Here is a 25,608-nt window from a genome sequence, read left to right on the forward strand (position 1 = left end):
TCGGTTTTAAATCCAAGAGAGATGACATTTGCCGGCAACCTAAAGGGTCATTCAATTACACGTCCGTCCATGTTCAATGGGACGGATTATACATATTAGAAGACTAGAATGAGGATCTTCCAAATTTCAATGGATTTCGAATTATGGAATATTGTAGAAAATGGGTTTCAAAAGTCTTCTCTTCCAATGAACGATTGGAATGAGTTGGAGAAGAAGACTTTCACTTTAAATGCCAAAGCTATGAATGTCTTGTTTTGTGCATAAGATAAAAAACGAGTTTAATCGACGATCGATTTGTGAAACAGCTTTTGACATTTGGCACACACTCGAAGTAACTCATGAAGGCACCAGTAGAGTGAAGGAGTCAAAAATTAATCTTTTGGTGGATTTTTATGAGTTGTTTCGAATAAAACCGAGTGAGACCATTGGAGACATGTACACCCGATTTACGAATGTCGTCAATGGTCTAAAAGGACTTGGTAAAAGTTTTTCGGATTTTGAACTTATTAATAAGATTTTAAGATCCCTTCTAAAAAATTGGGACCCTAAAGTAACGGTAATTCAAGAGGCCAAAGATCTAAATAATTTTCCTCTTAAAGAACTAATTGGGTCACTAATGACCTATGAAATGACATGTAAAGCTCATGAAGAGCTCGAGGACACCCTTCCAAAGAACAGAAAGGATATGGCACTGAGAACACAAGAAGACTACTTGAAAGAAAACTCAAGTGATGAGGACTTTGATGATAACGTGGCACTCTTAACAAAGAAGTTCAAAAGAATCATAAAAAGAAATAAATTTAAAAATGATACTAAAGGTAAATTTGAACCTAAGAAAGAACAAGTGATATATTATGAATGCAAGAAGCCGGGACACTTCAAGAGTGAATGTCCCCAAGCAAAGATGAGGCAACCAAAGAATAAGGCTCTCAAAGCTATATGGGACGACTCAAGTGCTTCCGAAGAAGAGGAGCCAACCAACACCGAGCAAGTTGCTCACTATGTGCTAATGGCTATTAGAGATGAGGTAACAAGTTCATTAGATGCAAATTTAACTTTCGATGAGCTTTCAAATGCTTTTCATGATTTATTTGATGAATGCAAATTAATTAGTAAAAAATATAAATTGTTAAAAAAGGAGTATGCTTCTCTTGTTAGTGATTTCGATAGATTAAAAGTTAAGCACAATGATAGTTTAGCTCTATGTACGAAATGTAATAAACTAGAAATACTTCAAAAGAAAACTTGCTACTAAAAGAAACCTTGAAAAAATTTGAGGTTGGTAGCAAGTCCTTGATCATGATCCTTGCCAACAAGGGCCACGTTCATAGAAAAGGCGGAATTGGATTTATAAGTAGCTCTCATCAAAATCCAACCACCTTTATTAAAGGCCCTACTTTGCATGTCTCCCCGAAACAAATGCAACTTTGTTGCAAATTTGGGTATGTAGCTTAACATTATCCATTCAAGAAATGTAGTCCACATAAATTGATTTGGATTCCTAAAAGAATCTCAAATGACTCAATGCAACATAATAAGCTATGTAGATCGATTTTTTAGGCACCCAAGGTCAAATGGGTACCTAAAAATCATCTCTTTTTGTAGAAAAATGTACCTTGATAGTGGATGCTCAAGGCATATGATCGGAGATCCATCTCATTTCTCTAAGCTCACTAGCCTAAATGAAGGATACATCACCTTCGGAGATAACAACAAGGATAAAATCATTGGCAAAGGAACCATAGGTAACAAATCCAACCTTCTTATTGAAAATGTATTGTTAGTTGATGGTTTAAAGCATAACCTTTTGAGTATTAGTCAATTATGTGATAAAGGATATATCGTTAGATTTGAATCTAATGCTTGCATTATTGAAAAACCATACAAAAACACATCTATGATTGCCCTAAAACAAAATAATGTATACACTATCGAGATTGATGATCTTTTTAATGAAATGTGATTTTCGGTTTTGAATGACAATGTTTGGCTTTGCCATAGGAGATTAGGTCATGCTAGCATGAAACTAATCTCTCAAATTTCATCTAAAGAACTTGTAAGAGGAATTCCTCATATCAGGTTCGTCAAAAATAATGTGTGTAATGCATGTCAACTAGAAAAACAAATAAAAGGTACCTTCAAACCTAAGAACCAAATAAACACCTCTAGACCTTTACAATTGATCTATATGGACTTATTCGGACCAATTGCTACATCAAGCCTAGGAGGTAGCAAATATGCATTTGTCATCGTGGATGATTATAGTAGATACACATGGACTTATTTTTTGACACACAAAAATGAATGCTTTAGGTATTTCTTTAAGTTTTTTAAACTTGTTCAAAATGAAAAGGGTTTTATGATTTCGTCAATTCGAAGTGATCACGGTGGTGAATTTCAAAACCGTGATTTCCAAGAATTTTGTGAATCTAATTGATACAACCACAACTTCTCTACTCCAAGAAATCTTCAACAAAATGGAGTAGTAGAAAGAAAAAAAAGAAACTTATAAGAAATGATAAGAACCATATTAAACGAACATAACCTACCCAAATATTTTTGAGCCGAAGCCGTAAATACGACATGCTATGTTATGAATAGGGTTCTAGTAAGACCATTACTTTCCAAGACTCCTTATGAGTTGTGGAACAACAAAAAACCCAACGTTTCATAGTTTAAAGTTTTCGGATGTAAATAATTTATTTTGAATAAAAAATATGCCTTAGGTAAATTTGATGCAAAATCCAATGAAGGAATTTTTCATGACTATTCTTTTGTTTCTAAAGCATTTCATATCTTTAACAAAAGAACTTTGATTATAAAAGAATATATTCATGTTGTTTTTAATGAAGTTTCCGAAGTTAAGAAAAATGATTTTGATGAAGATGTTAATTTTAATGCTTTGAATTTAAATGAAATCCTTTCTCCATCTAGCAACTTGGATGCATCTTCTTCCGAAACATCCTTACCCAAGGATTGAAAGTTTGTAGATGTTAATCCTAAGAAGCTAATCATAAGAAAAACATCAAAAGGGGTTGAAACTCGTTATTCTCTTAAAAATTTTTGTGCCAACACCGCTTTTCTCTCCTAAATTAAACCTAAAAGCATTGACGAGGCTTTAAAAGATGATTCATAGGTCATTGCAATACAAGAAGAGTTGAATCAATTTAAGAAAAATGAGATGTGAAAGCTTGTTCCTATACCAAATGACCATTTAATTATTTGTACTAAATGAGTCTTTAGAAACAAGCAAGATGAATTTGGTATCGTGGTTCGAAACAAGGTTAGATTAGTGGCCAAAGATTTCAACCAAGAAGAAGGTATCGATTATAAAGAGACCTTCGCTCCTATGGCTCGATTAGAAGCCACAAGGATGCTCCTTGCTTATGCTAATAGTAATAATTTTAAGTTGTTTCAAATGGATGTTAAAAGTGCTTTTCTTAATGGCTTTATTTCCGAAGAAGTTTATGTTGAACAACCTCCCGGATTTGAGAATGATAATCTCCCTAATCATGTGTTTAAATTGACTAAAGCTCTTTATAGATTAAAACAAGCCCCAAGGGCTTGGTATGAGAGACTTAGCTCATTTCTTATCAAAAATAATTTCTCTAAAGGCAAGGTCGATACTACATTGTTTATCAAAAATTTTGAAAATAATTTTCTTATTGTTCAAATTTATGTTGATAATATTATTTTCGGTTCCACGAATGAATCTTTATATGAATCATTTGCTAAAAGTATGAGTCTTGAATTTGAAATTAGTTTAATGGGAGAATTAACCTTCTTTTTAGGTTTACAAATCAAACAACTAAGTAATGACATTTTTCTTAGTCAAACAAAATATGCTTTAGATTTGCTAAAAAGGTTTAATATGGATAGCTTAAAAGCTATCAAATATCAATACTCCCATAAGTACCTCCACTAAGTTAGACATTGATGAAAGTGAAGAAAGCTTTTATCAAAAAGCTTATACGGGTATGATAGGAAGTTTACTATACCTCACCGCAACTAGACCGGATATCATGTTTAGTGTAGGTCTTTGTGCTAGGTTTCAATCTAATCCTAAGATATCTCATCTTAAAACAGTTAAGAGAATTCTTAGATATCTTAAAGGTACCACTAATCTAGGATTATGGTATCCAAAATCCGAGAACTTTGAACTAATTGCGTATGCTGATGCGGATTTTGCTGGATGTAGATTAGATAGAAAAAAAGCACATTGGGAACATATCAATTTTTAGGACACGCACTTGTTTCTTGGTCTTCCAAGAAACAAAACTCGGTTGGCACTATCTACAACCGAAGCTGAGTACACTGTAGCTAGTGTATGTTGTGCACAAGTTGTGTGGATGAAAAACACTTTAGAGAATTATAAGATTCATCTTAAAAACATTCTTATAAAATGTGATAACACAAGTACAATATGTTTAACAAAAAATCTCATTCAACACTCTAGAACTAAACATATTGATATTAGGCATTACTTTATATGAGATCATGTTAATAATCATGATGTAATCTTAGAGTTTATTGATACGAAACATCAATTAGCCGATATTTTTACAAAGTCTTTAAGTGAAGAACAATTTGATTTTATTAGAAAAGAATTAGGAATGTTAATTTGTCCGAATGCATGAATTTAATGTATTTTATGAATCGAACTTTCATGAGTCTATTTCGTTTTTTTTTTTAATCTTCCTTGGTATCAAGTTTACTTCATGTCCTTGCTCCATCATGTAATAATGTTGGATACATGGAATTCATTGACAAATGCATCTCTCACGAATTTCACTCTTATGAATTTTTTTTTTATGAGAAATGGATTTGATGTGATTATTCATGAAATTTCTTTTATTCTTTCACATGAATTCTTTATTAATGAAAGAAAATTTTATATTAATTTTTTAGTATGAGATGAACACTTACAAGAGTGAGGATTGATTTCACATAAATATCTTAATCCTTGTGAAAATTAAAGAATGATTTAATTAAACTTTTTTATCGTTTTTTAGTTGACTCAAATCATTTCACAAAGTTGGTTTTTAATGGATTTCCTCCTTTCTTTCCTTCTTCATGTAAAGTCATGATGAAAAAAAAAGGGGAGAAGTTGATGGAAGCTATCGCTTTAATGTTGAGAACTTTTGAATGATACCATGTCATGAATGCTAGAAATATGATTGGTATTGTCAAATACAAATTGAAATGTGCCATGAATCTTTACCACACTTGCATTGTTGAATTGTTCTCCTTTTTGTTGATGACAAAGGGGGAGAAATGATACCAAAATGTGGTAAATTGATGACAATGTATGCAATTTATTTTATTATAAATGCTTATATGCTTATCATTTGAAACATATTAAAATATAGAAAAAACATATCTTATAAAATTGATAAATGTCTTTCATATAAGATATCATGAGTTGAAATATGGCAAAAACATATCTTATCGTATCAAATTGATAAATGTCTTTCATATAAGATATCTAAAGCTTAACTTTCAATTTTATAAATGATATCTTGCCATAGAATAATGAATTGCTATCTTTGTCATCTTTCATATTTGAAATATCTTACTTGAAAATGGATGTCATGACTTGACATCATACTTATCACGGTATCTTGAGAATGTTAGATTATGATAGTAATCATGATGTGCATGTTGATAAGTTTAAATGATACTAACTTATCAGTTTGATACTTGAATTCAAAGGCTTTGAATTCAAGAGTGTCTTTTCTCAAGTACAGCATATAGATTGGGGGAGTTAAGGTTAATTCCGTCATCAATTGATTGTCATCATCAAAAAGGGGGAGATTGATGAATCAGATTTTGATTATGAAGTCAATTGTAATTTGTTTGATCTAATCTATATGTTGAGAAAAGTGTGCAGGCTTAACTACGATAGTAGTAAGACATAAAACAGGTGTTGTGCCGGAGTCAAGATCGAGATCACGTTGAGAGTTCGAGGGTTCGTCGGAAGTCCGGACATTCTGTCACGGACTTAGCTGGTTTTGCCTAAGTCGTGCGGCACCCTTGCGTGTCCGTCCGTAAAGGTCAGCCTCCCCGAAGCCTCCCATGGTCTCTTAGGACCCACAAAAGAGAGAACGAGTTAGAGAAAACGCCTCACTCGGGATCCACAAGCAAACATCTCTGAAAAACACTTTATAAACAATGCAAATTACAAACAGACTTTACAAGCTCTGAACAGTTGCACAACAAAGGGTAAAATAGTCCATTACAGACCGAAAATCTCTCGCACGTGTCCACATGACACAACCTTTATTTACAAGCCTAAAAAAGCCACCAACCTAACTAAAATGGGACTATTAAGCCTTCGGCCGTCCCTCTACATGTTGTGCAGAGCATGAACATACCAAAAGACACGGACATACATAAGCATTACATCAAACATCCTGTTTAGAAGTTTGTCCGTGACATTCTCCCCCACTTATTCCTTCGACGTCCTGTTTAGATATGCCTTTGTGGCACTCCTCCGAGTCCACCTCCATTCTAACTGATGCTTGATTTTGGGTAGCTAAGTCCCTCTGGACTCGTTGTCGCTTCCTCGCCCCTTTCGACCCCCTGCTTCAACACCTCTGTGTTCTCCAAGCAGCTCCCTTTGGTCGATGGAAAGACAGACTGCAACTCCCATGCATGGCCTCTACCATCATGTTGCAGGGTTTGCACCGATTCTGTTCTCCTTAGCTTCCTTGGTAGCAACGTTCGCTTACTCGACCTTGTCCTCTGACTTGTCGGGCACCCTTAAGCGAATATGGGCTCTTGAGCAATCCAACTCTCCAACTGCTTCGATCATACCACTGCATGATCAAGTCCCTCCTATGGGACTCACTGGTACTTGCATTCGAACTTTTCCCTTGGTGGAACCCAACCCCCATATGCTGATGACCAAGGTTTTCATCCGATGCACGCACGGAAGACCCGCCTCTGCGGTACCATGGCCTTCACTCCTTAAATCCATAGCCCTTCTTGCCGTCATGTTGTTCACCGAAGTGGAGCTTCCAGTAGCTCTCGATTATACCTCCGTATGATCTAGTCTCTCACGGGACTAGGTTGTGTGTATCGCATTGTCACGAACTGTTCCACCACGATCCACTGCACCATGTCGTCTCCTGGTGACATCTCTATTGCATTCTGATCCTTGTGGGATGAACTCGAATTGTGAACCCTTCATGTGTGGCCTCTGCCAATACATCGCAGGGTCTCTTCCACCTTCGATTTTGTTCGCTCCTTTGGCAATCGACCTTCATCCACCCACTCTTGGGTCACACCTAGATGAAGCACCGCTCTAGGACAGTCCGTCGCCTAGTAGCTCCCGAAGTCCCCCGACTTCGCTACAATTAGTGCATCGCTACAATTAGTGCACCATTGTCTGGATCCTGGGCCTCTAACCCTACCAGCACAATCTTCGCTGCGCACCGCTTCCTTCATAGCAACTTGAATGGCAACACTGTGGCATATTCTTCAAGAGCACCCGCCTCTGCGTCCTCTTGCCCCGTGCTAAGGCCTTCTGAACCTAACTTCGCCTCCGCAAATTGAGTCGCCTTAATTCCTCCATCAAATGCTCCTCCGAGATAAGGTGCATGTGCCCAGAAGCTCCCTTCGTCTTTGGCATCATGCAAGATGAGTCCGCTCCGTCAGAATGAATGACCCATGGAACAACATGATCCTACTCTTGCCTCTGCAAGAGTTCATGTCCTTGACCTCTGTCCAAGGAAAGCACTATGCCTCCGCTCCATGTTCCATCTTCTATACTAGCTCCCTTCATGCGGCTTGGGTACTTTGCCAAGTTACACCCAAGTTGCTCCGCTCCTCGTTTTACATTGAGTTGATGGTGGCCCTCGCGCCCACCATTCCACGGGTCAGCCCTCCCTTGAGTCCGATCTCCATATCGACTCCAAGTGTGCCTTCATTTGTGTTGCTTTGGGTCGCTCCCCCACTTGATCTCGCAATGCATCCACCAATGCATTCTCTCAAGCGAGATCATACGACGACTCCTCGCCACTTGCTCAGTCCATTGAGCTTCGTGGAGCTGTTGTTTGTTGAGGTATTCATCCTCAACTTGTGAGATTCGTCCCACATGATTCTCCCTTTGGAGAGCCGAGACTTATCCCTCCTGAATAACTATCCCGTTGGAGCAACATCTCTCTTCGTTTCGGAGACCACCATCCCCTTGGACTACTCCGATCTGCTGAACAAACTGTGCATTGTTCTGCCTCCTGCAAACACACTTGCTAGATTGCAACTCCACGTTAATACAGCCCCCGCTGCACCACTCAAGGCCTAGCAACATGCTGAACTCGTTGCACACTTCAGCCTCCTACGAACATATCCTTCACATGCCGAAGAGAAAGTTTCAATGCTCCATGGCGCCGAGTTTCGGTCGCCTTAGGATGGCCGTGAACATTCCATTGTCCGCATATAAGCCCATGCATGAGTACTGAATTCTTTGAGTTAGCAATTCCCCTCACCTCTGTGAGCTTTACCTCTGTGAGCTTTGCACAACTCTTTCGGTCGCTGAGCAACTCATTCCACCTTGGATGGTCTCATCATTTACCAAGCGCCTCGCTTGCCTTGAGCACCATCAAGTATGGTTGTCAACGTTGAGCCATAGCTCAAACTCAACCATCCCAACCTTTGTGCGCTCCGCATTCTTCCAAGCTTGTTTGTTCTCGTGGTGCCTCTTGCGCGAAGGGTTGGCCATTCCTCTGAATGCCAATCTCAGATGCCCGCTCCTCCGAGTGACTCCTTTTCCCTACATCTCCATGCCCGTTTTCCCCCAAACGGTCGCGCGTGTGCTGACTGCCCTCAACGCAGCCCCGCTAGGTCCCCCACGTTTGCATGCTAAGTGTTTCTATAAGTGCTTGTCCTGCTCTGATACCATCTGTCACGGACTTAGTTGGTTTTGCCTAAGTCATGCGGCACCCTTACGTGTCCGTCCGCAAAGGTCAGCCTTCCCGAAGCCTCCCATGGTCCCTTAGGACCCACAAAAGAGAGAACGAGATAGAGAAAACGCCTCACTCGGGATCCACAAGCAAACATCTCTGAAAAACACTTTATAGACAATGCAAATTACAAACAGACTTTACAAGCTCTGAACATTTGCACAACAAAGGGTAAAATGGTCAATTACAGACCGAAAATCTCTCGCACGTGTCCACATGACACAACCTTTATTTACAAGCCTAAAGCGACCACCAACCTAACTAAAATGGGACTATTAAGCCTTCGGTCGTCCCTCTACATGCTGTGCAGAGCATGAACATACCAAAAGACACGGACATACATAAGCATTACATCAAACATCCTGTTTAGAAGTTTGTCCGTGACATTTCGTCGGAAGTTCTTGCGGAACCAACCGAGAAGTCCAGGAGCTTGCCAAAGAAGATCGTCGGAACTTGCCAAGAAGATCGTCGTAAAATCCAGGAGCTTGCTGGGAGTCCGCCGGAGCATTGTCGAGAGTTCATCGGATGTTCGCCGGAAGTACGTCGGAATCTCGCCGGAAGAGCAATTGACGCACCGGAACAAGAAGTGTTGTGATCATGTTTTAATTGTTAGGATCGGAGCGGCACTAAGAGGGGGGGGGGGGTGAATTAGTGCAGCGGATTAAAACTTCGATTTTAACAAAATCTTTCGTACGATAAGAACGGAACTTGAAAAGTTTAACTTGAAAGTGTATTCTTAAAGTTGCGCAGCAAGGGTAATAAGGAACTAAAGCAGTAAGAAGATTTGCAGTAATGTAAATGACAATAATAAAATGCAAACCAGAGATTACGCCGATTTTTAGAGTGGTTCGGTCAAATGACCTACTCCACTTGCAATGCCCCTCTTCGATGAGGCTTCCACCTTCCACTAGCAAATCTCTTGAAATGGAAGGGTAAACACCCCTCTTACAACCTTTTACAAGCAGTTCAACCTCTTACAAATTTTCAATAGGAAAGAAGGAGAACTCTCTAGCAAATTGAAAACAAGACTTGCTAAGACTTTCTAAGACTTTTCTCTCAATCAAAATGCTTCTCAAAAGTTGTAACCTCAGCTGAGATTTGAGGGGTATTTATAGGCCTCAAGAGGATTCAAATTTGGGCTCCAAAATTTGAATTCTCTTAGGGTTCCCGGTGCTGGAGGTGCCACCGCCCAACCAGGCGGTGCCACCGCCCAGCGCTCGGGTGCTGGACGGTGCAACCGCCCAGCCAAGGAGGTGTCACCGCCTGGCTCTCCGATTTCACTGGTTTGACTTAATTTAAGCCCAAACCATATCTGACTTTGGGCCCAGTTGGCCCCTAACCAGGATATAGGATTATCTCTTAATCCTAATCCTAATTACAAGTGAACTACATAACAAAAACACATCCTAAGCAAGCTTTCAACCGCGAACGTCGAGTCTTGTTTCGGCAAGCTTTCCGACGAGCTTTCCGACGAGCTTCTTCCGACGGACTCCCATCAAGCTCCCGATCTTGTGATGACTTTAACGAGTAGCCGAGCCTTCTCGATGATCTCCGTGAACCTCCGACGATCTCTTCGGCGAACTTCCGAAAATTCCGATAGGTTCCCGATTTCTTCTCGGTTGGTTCTGGCAGCATCTCCGACAATTCTTCGGACTCTTAAACGTCCATCAATCTTGACTCCGGTATTCTTGCTTTGTGTTTTCTAGTTATCGTAGTTAATCCTGCACACTTAACTCAATAATATGGATTAGATCAATTAACCCATCAATTGATTTCATCATCAAAATCCGAGATTCAACAATCTCCCCCTTTTTTATGATGACAATCAATTGATGACGGAGTTAAACATAACTCCCCCTATCTATATGTCATATTATGAGAAGATGAAAACACTTGAATTTCATCCATTGAATTCAAGCATAAACCGATAAGTTCTAACCGTAGAGCTTATCGTTATTCTCATTAAGCAATAGTAAATGCGAAACTTCGATGAAAATCATAAGTCAAATGATATGGGACAATTTTTACTACGATAGGAGATAAAGATTTTCAACATGAATTTCATGATATCGATGTAAGGTATGCTTTCAATATGATCAATCAATCTTGTGATATTCTCAAGGATTTTGCAAGGAATATAAGACATTCATATCACACAAGCTTTTGCAATTCATATAAGTCATGCTATTAAAATGATACAAGTCATCACTTTTCTCCCCCTTTGTTATCAACAAAAAGGGAATGAGACTTGAAGCACATAATTTATCATACAAAGATTTTATCATTGATCATACATCACTCATCTATATTATCATTGATCATACAAAGATTTTATCATTCAAAATTAAGTATGCTAAAATATTTACGCAGAGTTCATCTTAAAAGAAAATTTAGCATTCATCCATATTATCAAATCTCTTCTTTTTATAAATAACAAAAATTGTAGATGTACAAAGAAGAGATTGGGATAAGAAAAAAAAATTTTAAGTAGTAACTCCAATAAGTCAAGATCATAATTCGAATACAAATCCATTCAAATTCAATTCGTCAACTTGAAACTCATAATCAAGCCATCAAAATCAATTTCGAGATTCAAAATATCATAAAATCATTAATCTTGATCAGATGGAAGCGTTGTTTGACTCAAGATAGGATAAGATAATTTAACAAGTCACCGAGGAACGGAGAGAGAATGAAAAACTTTACGGAAAATCCATTCAAACAATTTTATTCTTAGGGACAATTTAACATACCTAATTCCCTTCTAATGAATTCAAATTGGTCTTCATTCAAAGCTTTTGTAAATATATCTGCTAATTGATGCTTTGTGTCAATGAATTCTAGAACAACATCATTGTTAAGGACATGATCGCGTATGAAATGATGCCTAACGTCGATGTGCTTAGTTCTAGAGTGCTGAATTGGATTTTTAGTAAGACATATGGCACTAGTATTATCACATTTTATGGGAATGTTTTTAAAGTGAATTTCATAGTCTTCTAATGTATTTTTCATCCAAATGACTTGTGCACAACATGCACTTGCAGCAATGTATTCGGCTTCCGCCGTAGATAGTGCAACTGAATTTTGTTTCTTGGAAGTCCAAGAAACAAGTGCATGTCCTAAAAATTGGCATGTTCCGGATGTACTTTTTCTATCTATCCTGCATCCGCCAAAATCGGCATCTGCATAAGCTATTAGATCGAATTTTTCAGATTTTGGATACCACAATCCTAAATTTAGAGTTCCTTTAAGATACCTAAATATTCTTTTAACACTCTTTAGATGAGATAATTTAGGATTAGATTGAAACCTAGCACAAAGTCCTACACTAAACATAATATCTGGTCTAGTCGCGGTGAGGTAGAGTAGACTACCTATCATTCCCCTATATGTTTTTTGATCGAAATTTTCACTATTTTCATCCATATCTAACTTAGTCGCAGTACTCATAGGGGTGTTTATTGCTTTTGAATTATCCATGTTAAATCGTTTTAACAATTCTAATGTGTATTTGGATTGGTTAAGAAATATACCATCACTAAGTTGTTTGATTTGTAATCCTAAAAAGAAAGTTAATTCACCCATTAAACTCATTTCAAATTCATGACTCATACATTTGGCAAATGATTCACATAGTGATTCATCCGAAGAGCCAAAAATAATATCGTCAACATAAATTTGCACAATAAAAAAATTATTTTCAAAATGTTTAATAAACAATATAGTATCAACCTTGCCTTTGGTAAAATTATTTAAAATAAGAAAAGAACTAAGCCTTTCATACCAAGCTCTAGGAGCTTGTTTCAAGCCATAGAGAGCTTTAGTCAATTTGAATACATGATTAGGAAGAAGAGAATTTTCAAATCCGGGAGGTTGTTCGACATATACTTCTTCGGAAATAAAACCATTCAAGAAAGCACTTTTAACATCCATTTGAAATAGTTTAAAATTATTACTACTAGCATAGGCAAGGAGCATCCTTATGGCTTCTAATCGAGCCACGGGAGCGAAGGTTTCTTCGTAATCGATACCTTCTTCTTGGTTGAAACCTTTGGCCACTAATCTAGCCTTGTTTCTAACCACGATACCATTTTCGTCTTGCTTGTTTCTAAAGACCCACTTAGTACCTATGACTAAGTGGTCACTTGGTCTAGGAACAAGCTTCCATACCTCATTCCTCTCAAATTGGTTCAATTCTTCTTGCATTGCAATGACCCAAAAATCATCTTTTAAGGCTTCGTCAATGCATTTAGGTTCAATTTGAGAAAGGAAAGCGGCGTTAGCACAAAAATTCTTGAAAGAAGAACGAGTTTGAACCTCTTTTGTTGTCTCTCCTATAATTAGCTCCTTTGGATGAGCATCTACATACTTCCATTCTTTGGGTAAAGAAATTTCGGAAGAAGATGCATTCAAATGGCTATTTTGAGGAGGGGGTTCGTTTAAATTCAAATTATCAAAACTAAGATCATCATCAAAATCATTTTTCTTTAAATCAAAAATTTCATTAAAAACTACATGAATAGACTCTTCTATTACTAAGGTCCTTTTGTTAAAGACACGAAAGGCCTTAGAAACGGAGGAGTAACCATGAAAAATGCCTTCATCGGATTTAGCATCAAATTTACCTAGGGCATCCTTTTCATTTAAAATGAAGCATTTACAACCAAAAACTTTAAAATAAGAAATATTTGGTTTTTTGTTATTCCATAATTCATAGGGAGTTTTTGATAGAGATGGTCTTATTAAGACCCTATTCATGATGTAACAAGCCGTATTTACGGCTTCGGCCCAAAAATATTTGGGTAAACTATGTTCATTTAACATAGTTCTTGCCATTTCTTGTAGGTTTCTATTTTTCCTTTCAACTACTCCATTTTGTTGAGGATTTCTTGGAGTTGAGAAGTTGTGATTGTACCCATTAACTTCGCAAAAATTTTGAAAGTCACGGTTTTGGAATTCACCACCGTGATCACTCCGACTTGATGAAATCATGAAGCCTTTTTCGTTTTGAATGAGTTTACAAAATTTAGAGAAACACTTGAAGCAATCACTTTTGTGAGCTAAGAAATAGGTCCAAGTGTATCTAGAGTAGTCATCCACAATCACGAAAGCATATTTGCTTCCACCTAGACTTGTTGTATCAATTGGTCCAAATAAGTCCAAATGGATCAATTGTAATGGTCTAGTGGTGCTAATTTGATTTTTTGGTTTGAAGCTTGTTTTTATTTGTTTGCCTAGTTGACATGTATCGCATACCTTATCCTTAATAAACTTCATATTCGGAATCCCTCGTACTAATTCTTGAGATAAGATTTTCGATATTGTTTTCATGCTTGCATGACCTAATCTCCTATGCCAAAGCCAAGCATCATCATTTACGACGGAGAAACACATTTCATTACTTAGTTCATCAAGATTGATGGTATAAACATTATTTTGTTTTAAAGCAATCATAGTCATGTTATGATTTGGTTTTTCAATAATGCACATATTTGATTCAAATCTAACGATATAACCTTTATCGCATAGTTGACTAATACTCAAGAGATTATGTTTTAATCCATCAACTAGTAAAACATCATCAATGGAAAAACTAAATTTGTTACCAATAGTTCCCTTGCCAATGATTTTGCCTTTGTTGTTGTCTCCGAAGGTGACGTACCCTTCTTCTTTGCTAGTGAGCATAGAGAAATGAGATGGATCTCCAGTCATATGTCTTGAGCATCCACTATCGAGATACCATCCCTTGCTCCTAGCTTGTGGGTTTGTCTACAAAAGAGGATGATTTTTAGGTACCCATTTGATTTTGGGTGCCTCAAAAATTGACCCACTAACCTTGTTATTTATTTTTGAATCCTTTATAGTTCCTTTAGGAACCCATATTAATTTTTGTGAACTAATTTTCCTAAATGGACATTTGTAGGCAATATGTCCGGATTTGCAACAGAAGTTGCATTTCATATAAGAGGAAACATGTAATGTAGGTCCTTTTATGAAAGTGGTAGGATTTTGATGTAATCCTTTTACAAATCCAATTCTATTTCTATTTGCGATGTGACCCTTGTGTGCAAGGATCATATCTAATCCTTTGCTACCAACCTTAAACTTGTTTAAGGTTTCCTTAAGAAGCAAATTTTCATTTTTTATTGCTTCTAAATGCTCACACTTAGAGTATGGAGGAGTTTGAAGACTATCAAACTTATCTTGTAGCAAAGCATGCTCTTTCTTTAAGATACTTAACTTCTTGCTAACAGTTCTACATTCATCAAATAATTCATGAAAAGCGATAGAGAGTTCTTCAAAAGATAAATCTTCATTAAATAAATCACATACCTCTTCTCCTAAAGCCATTAGCGCGTAATGAGCAACTTGCTCGGTGTTGGACTCCTCTTCTTCGGATGCGCTTGAATCATCCCACGTTGCCTTGAGCGCCTTCTTCTTTGATGTTCTCTTTTTGGCTTGAGGACAATCGTTCTTGTAGTGTCCAGGTTTTTTGCATTCATAGCAGATCACTTGGTCCTTCTTTTGTTCAAATTTGTTTTTAAATTTATTATTTCTTAAGTATTTCTTAAATTTTTGAGTCAAAAGTGCAATGTCATTGTCACTGTCCTCATCACTTGATGTTCCTTTCAAGTGGTTTTCTTGTGATTTGAGTGCTATATCCTTCCTGTTCTTTGGAAGGGGGTTCTCGAGCTCGTCATGAGCTTGACATGTCATTTCGTAGGTCATCAGAGACCCAATGAGTTCTTCAAGAGGGAATGCTTTAAGGTCTTTGGCCTCTTGAATGGCCGTAACTTTTGGATCCCAACTTTTAGGGAGGGATCTTAAGATTTTAGTTACTAGTTCAAAGTTAGTAAAATCTTTACCAAGAGCTTTGAGTCCATTGATGACATCCGTAAACCGGGTGTACATGTCTCCGATGGACTCACTTGGTTTCATTCGGAAAAGTTCGTAAGAGTGCACAAGGATGTTGATTTTGGACTCTTTCACTCGGCTAGTGCCTTCATGAGTGACCTCAAGAGTTCTCCAAATATCAAAAGCCGAATCACACATTGAAACACGATTAAATTCGTTTTTGTCTAATGCACAAAACAAGGCATTCATAGCCTTTGCATTTAAAGCAAAAACCTTCTTCTCCGATTCATTCCATTCACTCATCGGAAGAGAAGATTTTTGAAATCCGTTTTCAACAATAGACCAAAGCTCAAAGTCCATAGAAATGAGGAAGATCCTCATGCGAGTCTTCCAATATGTGTAATCCGACCCATTAAACAAAGGTGGTCGTGCAATAGAGTGGCCCTCTTGCATGCCGGAGTAAGCCATCTCTCTTGGGTATTAAACCAAATATGAGAGATAACCTCGCTCTGATACCACTTGTTAGGATCGGAGCTGCACTAAGAGGGGGGGGGTGAATTAGTGCAGCGGATTAAAACTTCAATTTTAACAAAATCTTTCGTACGATAAGAACGGAACTTGAAAAGTTTAACTTGAAAGCGTATTCTTAAAGTTACGCAGCAAGGGTAATAAGGAACTAAAGCAGTAAGAAGATTTGCAGTAATGTAAATGACAATAATAAAATGCAAACCAGAGATTACGCCGATTTTTAGAGTGGTTCGGTCAAATGACCTACTCCACTTGCGATGCCCCTCTTCGATGAGGCTCCCACCTTCCACTAGCAAATCTCTTGAAATGGAAGGGTAAACACCCCTCTTACAACCTTTTACAAGCAGTTCAACCTCTTACAAATTTTCAATAGGAAAGAAGGAGGACAACTCTCTAGCAAATTGAAAACAAGACTTGCTAAGACTTTCTAAGACTTTTCTCTCAATCAAAATGCTTCTCAAAAGTTGTAACCTCAGCTGAGATTTGAGGGGTATTTATAGGCCTCAAGAGGATTCAAATTTGGGCTCCAAAATTTGAATTCTCTTAGGGTTCCCGGTGCTGGAGGTGCCACCGCCCAACCAGGCGGTGCCACCGCCCAGCGTTCGGGTGCTGGACGGTGCAACCGCCCAGCCAAGGAGGTGTCACCGCTCAGCACTCGGGTGCTGGGCGGTGCCACCGCCCAGCCAGGCGGTGCCACCGCCTGGCTCTCCGATTTCACTGGTTTGGCTTAATTTAAGCCCAAACCATATCTGACTTTGGGCCCAGTTGGCCTCTAACCAGGATATAGGATTATCTCTTAATCCTAATCCTAATTACAAGTGAACTACATAACAAAAACACATCCTAAGCAAGCTTTCAACCGCGAACGTCGAGTCTTGTTTCGGCGAGCTTTCCGACGAGCTTCTTCCGACGGACTCCCATCAAGCTCCCGATCTTGTGATGACTTTAACGAGTAGCCGAGCCTTCTCGGTGATCTCCGTGAACCTCCGACGATCTCTTCGGCGAACTTCCGAAAATTCCGATAGGTTCCCGATTTCTTCTCGGTTGGTTCTGGCAGCATCTCCGACGATTCTTCGGACTCTTAAACGTCCATCAATCTTGACTCCGGTATTCTTGCTTTGTGTTTTCTGGTTATCGTAGTTAATCCTGCACACTTAACTCAATAATATAGATTAGATCAATTAACCCATCAATTGATTTCATCATCAAAATCCGAGATTCAATATTAATTATCGTAGTTAGAGCATAAATTAAGTTAGGATTGGGAGGTAATCCTACTAACTTAATTAGGGGCCAACTGGGCCCTTAACAAGGCTGATTTTGGTCGGATTGAATAGCCCAATCATCCCCTAAAAACATGGCCGGTGGTGGTACCGCCAAGGCCGACGGTGGCACCGCCCAGAAGACTCAGTCTCCCAAGTGGTTTGGGCGGTGGTACTGCCGACAGTTATTGCTGCCAGCGATGGTACCGCCCCTGTCAAGCGATGGTACCGCCAAAGCTCGGTCTCCGAGCTTTGTCAAGCCGTGATACCGCCTAGACTGGGCGATGGTACCACCCAGTGTCAGACTGCAGGGGGTAGTACCGCCTAGTAATGGCGGTGGTACTGCCAGTACCCCGGAAATCCGGGATGAGACACTTTTTGGCTCCATTTTTGAAGTCATTGGGGCCTATAAAAACCCCACCCTTTTCTGCATGAAAGGACACGAAAAGTATTGAGATAATCTTGAGTTATTGGGGTGTAAAAGTGTTGTAAACAAGTGCTAGAGTTCTCCTCCCTTTCTAAGTTTTGAGATCATTCAAGAGATGTGTGAGACTTATAAGGGTTCTCTCCTAAACCCATGAAAAGAAGAAAGCACTATAAAAGGTGTTTGGTCTTCACCTATTGAAGGAAGGCCTTTGTAGGAGGAGGAATCCGAAAGTGGATGTAGGTCACATTGACCGAACCACTCTAAAACTCAGTTTGCATTTACTTTGAGCAATTTACTTTTATAGCAAATTGCCTCTCCTCCTTACTATGCTTTTACTACGCCTATGTCTCACATACGATTTCAAGTAAACACCTTCCGAGATCGATTTTAATCGTACGAAGATTTTACGAAACCGAAGCTTTTCATTTGTGCAATTTACATTACTGCAAATCTCCTTAATCTTCTCTTACACTTTTACGAAAAGCTTTCAAGTTCAAATTCTCTCTGAAACGGATTGAATCAAAACCATTTTCGTCGGAATCGATTTTAATCGAAACAAAGTCTTTCGAAATCGGAAAGTTTTCCGCTGCACTAATTCACCCCCCCTCTTAGTGCCGCTCTTGATCCTAACATTAGGTAATCCCAGCTAAGTCCAAGGAGTTGGCGCAAGGGTGCTTCACGACTTAGGCAATTTCAACTAAGTTCGTGACTTTGTCGTAAAGGTGCCTCACAACTTAAGCAATTCCAGCTAAGTCTATGACAGTGCAGTGTGAGAGTGCACATATATGTTATGACGTACGATGTGGGAGTGCACGAATATATTACAATGATGTGGGATGTGGGAGTCTATGTATATTATAATATGGGGCGTAGATCTTCATGAATTTGTTATGTTTCATACATGTGTATATAAGAGTCCTGAATTATTTTGACGCAGAATTTTACCTCTTTATTTTGCATATACTATGTTGTAGGGTTATGCTTGCGAAAGAAATCATAGGATGAGGTGTTTAATGGTAATTGTCTTATGACGATGATTTTAATTTATTGTTTTTATAATAATAATTTCTCTCCCTTAAATATTTAACTAATCCTTTTAACTTGATCCATAGATGAAAAAGTTTTGGAGGTGGTCCGTTTACTAATGATTAGTTTTTTTATTTCTCTAATTTTATCATCGATACCAACTTCTATTCCTAAACTTTCATTTTAAATAGTTAAATAATCACTTAAACCATCTATTCTAGTTTGACAATAAAAAACACAAGCAACAAGAGAAGTTCATGGAATATCAAGAAAATAATTTGTCCATTTTGATTTTGTTGTCATGATAGTCATATTTAAATCATGATTATTTTAATATGCTTTCAAAGCACCAACAATATATAACATCCTACTCCTAGTTCCACCTATACCCTATATGCATGACTAAAGTAGGATGTCATATTTTAATTTTTCATTATTACTATCAATAGGAATGTGACGGAAAGTTGACAATCTAAAAATTAAAATATGTTAACTTACTAAACAAAATTGACAAGGTTTTCCCTGGTACACAATGTTTTTGACACTTGTACATAATTATAACATCTAACTAAAAGAAAATCCAAACATAACATATCTAAAATTTATACACATAAAATGCTTATAGGTCATTGTCCATATCTACGCTAGCATGGGCTTGCACATGCTCACATCCCTTCCCAATCACTTAGGTGGAGTACTAGTATCCTTACTTGCAAAATAGGGTGTATAGTGAGTAATCACTTAGTTATAAGCCTTTGTAGTTTTATTTAGGTGAGCATGCATTTATCAAGCTCGAAATCCGAGCTCGAAATTTATTTGACTTCTTTTAAGTTTGGTGTCAGCACTACAGTATAAATTTTCGATTCTTGAATGGTCGATGTGATATATAACAACCTTTCTTATTTTAGTGATGATTGCAAAGCAAATACCAATAGCTCCAATGTCAATAGTACAAGCCTTTAGTGTGGGGGAGTGCATCTTGGATGAAACCCATTCGAGTATGATCCCCGAATCAGATGAAACTCAAACATGCATTAACAACTAGACAAAGACAGAGAAATGGAACTAAGAGATAATCCGTGAAGAGAACGACTGCTTATTCGGTTTAATGGGATAATTGAAACATTCAACATCGAAAGCTATTGAAATTTTATAATTTTACTTTTTTTTATATCTTTTTTGTCATTACACATTATACACTTATTTTCAAATTGTAAAAATAAAATTATGAATTTTTTTCATGTTTTAAATTATTTTTAATTAAAATTTAAAAAAAGTTGGTGATTCAAACTAGAACCGCCGATGGTTCCAATTCAGAACCGGACTATCTGTTTCGAAACTAAGGTCAAGGCTAGGTCTATCACCTACTTAGATTCATCAAGGAGATGATACCCAATAAAGCAAGGTGGTGATCCTCTACTCTCAAAATCACAAAGCAAGACAATGTCTATTGCTTTTTTTTTTAATTAACAAGCTTTAATAACTTATTGGTAAAAGACTTGTACCATATTGCACTCAAAAATTTGCTTCCCTAATTTAAATATTATATCAATAACACCACATCAATAATTAAAAAAAATGTCCCTTTGTGATTATAAAAAAGTAATCTAAGGTAATTTAATTATTGTATCTTCAGCAAGTAAATTAATGTACAGAGACAATAGATCAACAATAGAAGTTATTTATCTAATAAAACAATTAATGAAAAAGAATAGAGAAAAAAAGATTTACATATGATTTTTATTGATTTTGAGAAAGCCTATAATAGAGTTCCTAGAGATTTATAATAGTGGTTTTAAAAAAAAAATGTATTCACTAATTATATTGATGTTATTAAGGATATATATAATAATGCAACAGAAGAGATTGAGTCTTAATAGATTTAATAATTGGATAGGAGTCTGTTGGAGTACAGTTAATTGGTTCACTATACTAGCTTCTTCAGATATTAAAAAAGCACAACTATTAGTAAATCATCACATTTTACTCAAACAATAAAATGATAAATATAGATATATTAAGCCTTAACAGCTTTAATATTTAGGTAGGAGTATGTAGGAAAGAGTTAATTGGTTCACTAGCCTTACTTTTGGTTTGTAGGGGAAGGTTAGTTTGAAGGGATGCGGTAAGCATCAAATCACTTATTTTGATCATTGAGGACAAAATAAAATGTTTGACCTTTCTAAGTAAATTTGCTTTAAAGTCATGTGGTAAGCATTGAATCACTTACCTTGATCACAGAAGACAAAATAAAATGTTTGACCTTAGCATGTGAATTAGCTATTGTATTTAACTGAACCTGAATGATGACAAAAATTAACTATGAACTCATTGTTTTTTTTTTGAAGTTTGCAATGAAAATATTTTAGAACTTTTCTTGAAATGGATTCGAGAATAGCATGCCTTAATTTTTATTTGTATTTAGTTTCTCATTTTGTCAAAAAACCTGTTTTGTTATTACCCATCAATAAATCCAAATAGTATACACGCTTCTAAAATGGAAGACGATACCTTTTGGTAAGTTCTGAAATCTAAGCATTCAACAATAACAAAGAAGCTGTGAGACCCCAGCTATTTGGGGTCAGAAATATGACCTTTTTCCACCACTTGGTTCTGTTGAGAAAATTAACACTCTCCAAACTAAGAACCATTGGATTATTGTTCCTTACAATGATTTTGTCTTCCTCGGTCTCTTCTGATACCACTAATCTCTTTGAAATCAGACATACTAGTTATTTTTCTTCATATATACACCTATAGAGGATGTACATGATAACAGACACATTTTATATGGTATTACACATACTGTTTAATTTCAATGGAAAAAGTAACTAACAACAAACTTCCGTAAGATAGAGGATATTACCAATTATTTCTATCTATGTATACCAGTTGCATGTTTATAATAGATAAAGATTTAAAATTTTGGTCCAGTCCCAATACCAGTCAATGGCTGGATCAGCAAGGTACCAAAATGATCAGCACATTGACACTCAATGAGTCAGATACTGATTGTAGGTAGGAGTGAGAGATTGTGTGCTAAAACAGAGGAGAGTAGGACAATAAGGTGGATGTGGAAGAGGAAGAGGAGAAAGAGGAAAAGTAGGAGAAGAGGTCGAGAGGGAGGAGGTCTACTGACAAGAAGTGAAAATGGAGGCAGAGTGGTAGGGAGGGGGCAGCTGCGATAAAACAGAGAGAAGTCCATGAAGGAGGGGAGAAAGAGAGAAAGAGAAAAGAAAATATGAAGGTTAAAAGAGATTTGTGACAGGTATAAAAATTGAAAAAAAAAAAGATAATGATATTGGACAATAAGCTTATAACGTAGAATATTTTGATATTGTTTTGCTTACCACTTGATAAAATCCATAAGGTGAACTTACCATGTTGAGGATCAAACCCAACAAAATCATCTGATCCACATTTCGGTTGGAGCGGTAAAAACCAGTCCCATACCAACTAAGACAGATGATATTCTAAACTATGTAGTGGGTAGTTATAGATCCAATAAGAGTGTTACCAATATATAGGAAGAATGTTTGTAGAAAATTGCTAACGAAACATATTTCAGAAAATATATTGAAACCATATAACACTGACGTGCATGACGAAGTAACAAATGTATTTGTGAGAAAGTTATGTTGGTTATGTCACGTATCAACTTTCTAGGAAGTCTCTTGCTACTTTGATTCAAATTTATGCACAAATCTGACACATGATGGTGCATACTGCATAGAGCTAGCTTTTCCAAGAAGTATGTTAAAATATTCTAGTGGGTTATGTGGTCATCAAGTAAAAAAAAAATCATGACTTCTTTTTCACCATCTTTGAACTATATTAATACATTTTTTGATTCAGAAAGTAAAAAATATTGGATACTTGTAGGATTTCGTTTATGCTTGTTAAACCACAGAAAAAAGTAAGAAATCACATTTCAAAACTGGAGTTCCTATAGGGTTTTTGTTATTCCAGCTTCAAGTCAAATCTAAAAGTGACGACCAATTATGTAAAAACACTTCCAAATTCCAATCATACAAGGAAAATGAGAGATCACTAACTGAAAGAACATCATCAGTCCATTTATCATGGTTTATAACCTAGTTAAATGCATAGCTACTAAAGAACCCACATGATAAGGTTAAGTGGTATACACTATCACTGCCCTCATATCACAAACAAAAGCATTCCACATTTCAGATAGTTATGGTAGAAATATGTACATTGAAGTCAGCAACTTAAGACCATGAAACAAGGAGCACCTATGTAAAGTCCTGTAACAATAAGGGAAATGACATTTTGCAATTTGGAGAAATATTCACGAAAAATAAATCAATAGACTAGTGAGAGAAAACCACAAACCAAATCTGCCATTTATTGGAAATTGTTAAGGCAGTTTTTCTTACTACCTAAAAGATGTTTTAACCGATTGTAAAAGATATTGGAAATTATTAGGTTCTCCATGTGACAAGTATTTCAAAGGTTTCCATTGGACTTGCTGGAAATATAATCAATTGGTGATGAGATATTGGTATCACTATCATCATTTTCTTCACATGCCATAGTGGGTCGATAAATCAGATATCAGATTCTGAACTAGTGGGTTACATTGCTGGGGAATATGAAGATATGATGACAAAACAGATATATGGAACAAGGTAAAATGGGACTTAGTGAAATTAATTATTATAAGTTACATCTTCAATAGAATTTATGATCATATGCAATGGATGAGATATGTAGGTACATGCTTTATGCATTTATATGTGTTGCATAACAAACAATATGCAAACTAAAGATAGAATATACACACCCGGAGCAAATGCCACACAAGTGCTTGAAAAGAATTCTTTCCGCTCCCGAAGAATATATGTTAACAGTGCAGCAGTGCCACCTCCCAATGAGTGCCCAACAATCTAATAATAAAGAAGTAAATATTATGCTACATACCCATTACTCACAGGGCAGAGAATTATATGAAGCTACAAATGTGATAGAATAGCACCTAACAGGTGATACACAAGACAATTATTTTTAATTATTGACAAAGTTTTCTAGGTCAAAAGGCTCCATTTGCTAATTAGAATAATACATATACTTAATGACACAAGAAAATCTCTGAAATACACAATATGAAGTTTCCTGTCATGTTCATGTTGGTGGTAGTTGTGGAATATGTTCAACACATGTAAGATCTACTTATAAAAATATATACACATACAAAAACGCTGATGAGACTTGCAAAATGGCAAGACATGATGAACAAGTCATCTCATTTTAACACATTTATGTCAATGACAAAAATTATCTTGGACTGGAGATCACATAAAATTATTTACAGTAATGAATTAGTTGATGTACAACTACTAGTAGGACAAATGTTTATCATCCAAATAAGGCACCTAGACAAATTATAAAGTTTGGAAGTTTTGACTTACTATGGACATGGATCATCTAGATAGATGTCATAAACCTGTTTGGGTGATTGTTACGGCTATACTGAATTATAAATCATGTACAAGTATTATTTAAACATCGTAATGAATTTGTTGATATAAGAAATACTAGTAGGACAAGGGTACATCATCCACATAAGGGCTTCTAATATATTTTATACCTTTGATTCTTTGACTCACTATCAATATGAATGATCTGTGTATTTTCCATATACCTTTGTTCTTGAAATAAGTGTATTTGGGTGATTGTTATGGCTCCAAGTTAACATTATAGTGATCACAGATTGTTGAAATTGTACAATGACATAGAAACTTATAAAATCTGTGAAAAAGTGTATTAATAAATTTTAATGTCCATGTCCTATTTTTACAAGAATTTCCATATTAAATGTATCTATCTCATGTAGTTCACTGTCCATGCCTTGTAGCATAAAATTCACAACATGTATGTAACACCCTAGTTTAGTCTCATATCAAAAGTGGACAAATACTAAAATTGACTTATTGGATATATTATTATTAACCTAAGCTTAAGTATTTTAGACTAGTGGTTTAGGTTCAGCGAAATTAATGGGTTAGTTATCCCATCTGATCAAGTCGTAACAATTGGTGCCCCAATGGTAAGAGGCTTTAGTAGGAAAGAATCTTAGGATGAGGCCAAAGGACATGTCATAGCAAAGAGCCACCATTATAACACCCGATTTTAGTCCTACATTGGAAATTGACAAAGATTAGAATTGATTTATAAAGGTCTAATGGGTTAATAAGTCAATTATCCCATCAAGTTGGGTTAGTGGTCCAGGATCAATGAAGCTAACAGGGATTACTGTCCCATCAAGTTGAGTTGTGACAATGTGAATGTCAACAATGTTGTTCATGCATTCAGTAGTTAAAATTGACTATACATCAATTTTAACTACTGAATGCATCATCAAAAAGTTGATAAGCTATTTTGAGTAAATCAGGAAAATGTATCATCAAAAAGTGAAAATAAGTCGAAGGTTGATGAGATGTGAACATTCCAAATAATCTATCTGGCAAAAACCAATGAACTCAAATTTTTCTGTGTTGTCTCTTGAACATAATAAGAGAAG

The 25,608-nt window shown here is 36.7% G+C and overlaps 1 protein-coding gene across 1 annotated transcript in view; it reads right to left on the reverse strand.

Moving 5' to 3' along the window:
- Positions 1 to 25,608, reverse strand: part of LOC135595141 (uncharacterized) — a 51,382-nt gene that overhangs the window by 18,688 nt on the left and 7,086 nt on the right. The window contains exon 4 of the mRNA XM_065085663.1: positions 23,872 to 23,974. Within this exon, the coding sequence (XP_064941735.1) occupies positions 23,872 to 23,974 (103 nt within the window). The remainder of the gene's footprint in view (positions 1 to 23,871; positions 23,975 to 25,608) is intronic.

The sequence above is a fragment of the Musa acuminata genome, chromosome BXJ1-10 (assembly GCF_036884655.1).
Source record: "Musa acuminata AAA Group cultivar baxijiao chromosome BXJ1-10, Cavendish_Baxijiao_AAA, whole genome shotgun sequence".
Taxonomy (NCBI): Eukaryota; Viridiplantae; Streptophyta; class Magnoliopsida; order Zingiberales; family Musaceae; genus Musa; species Musa acuminata.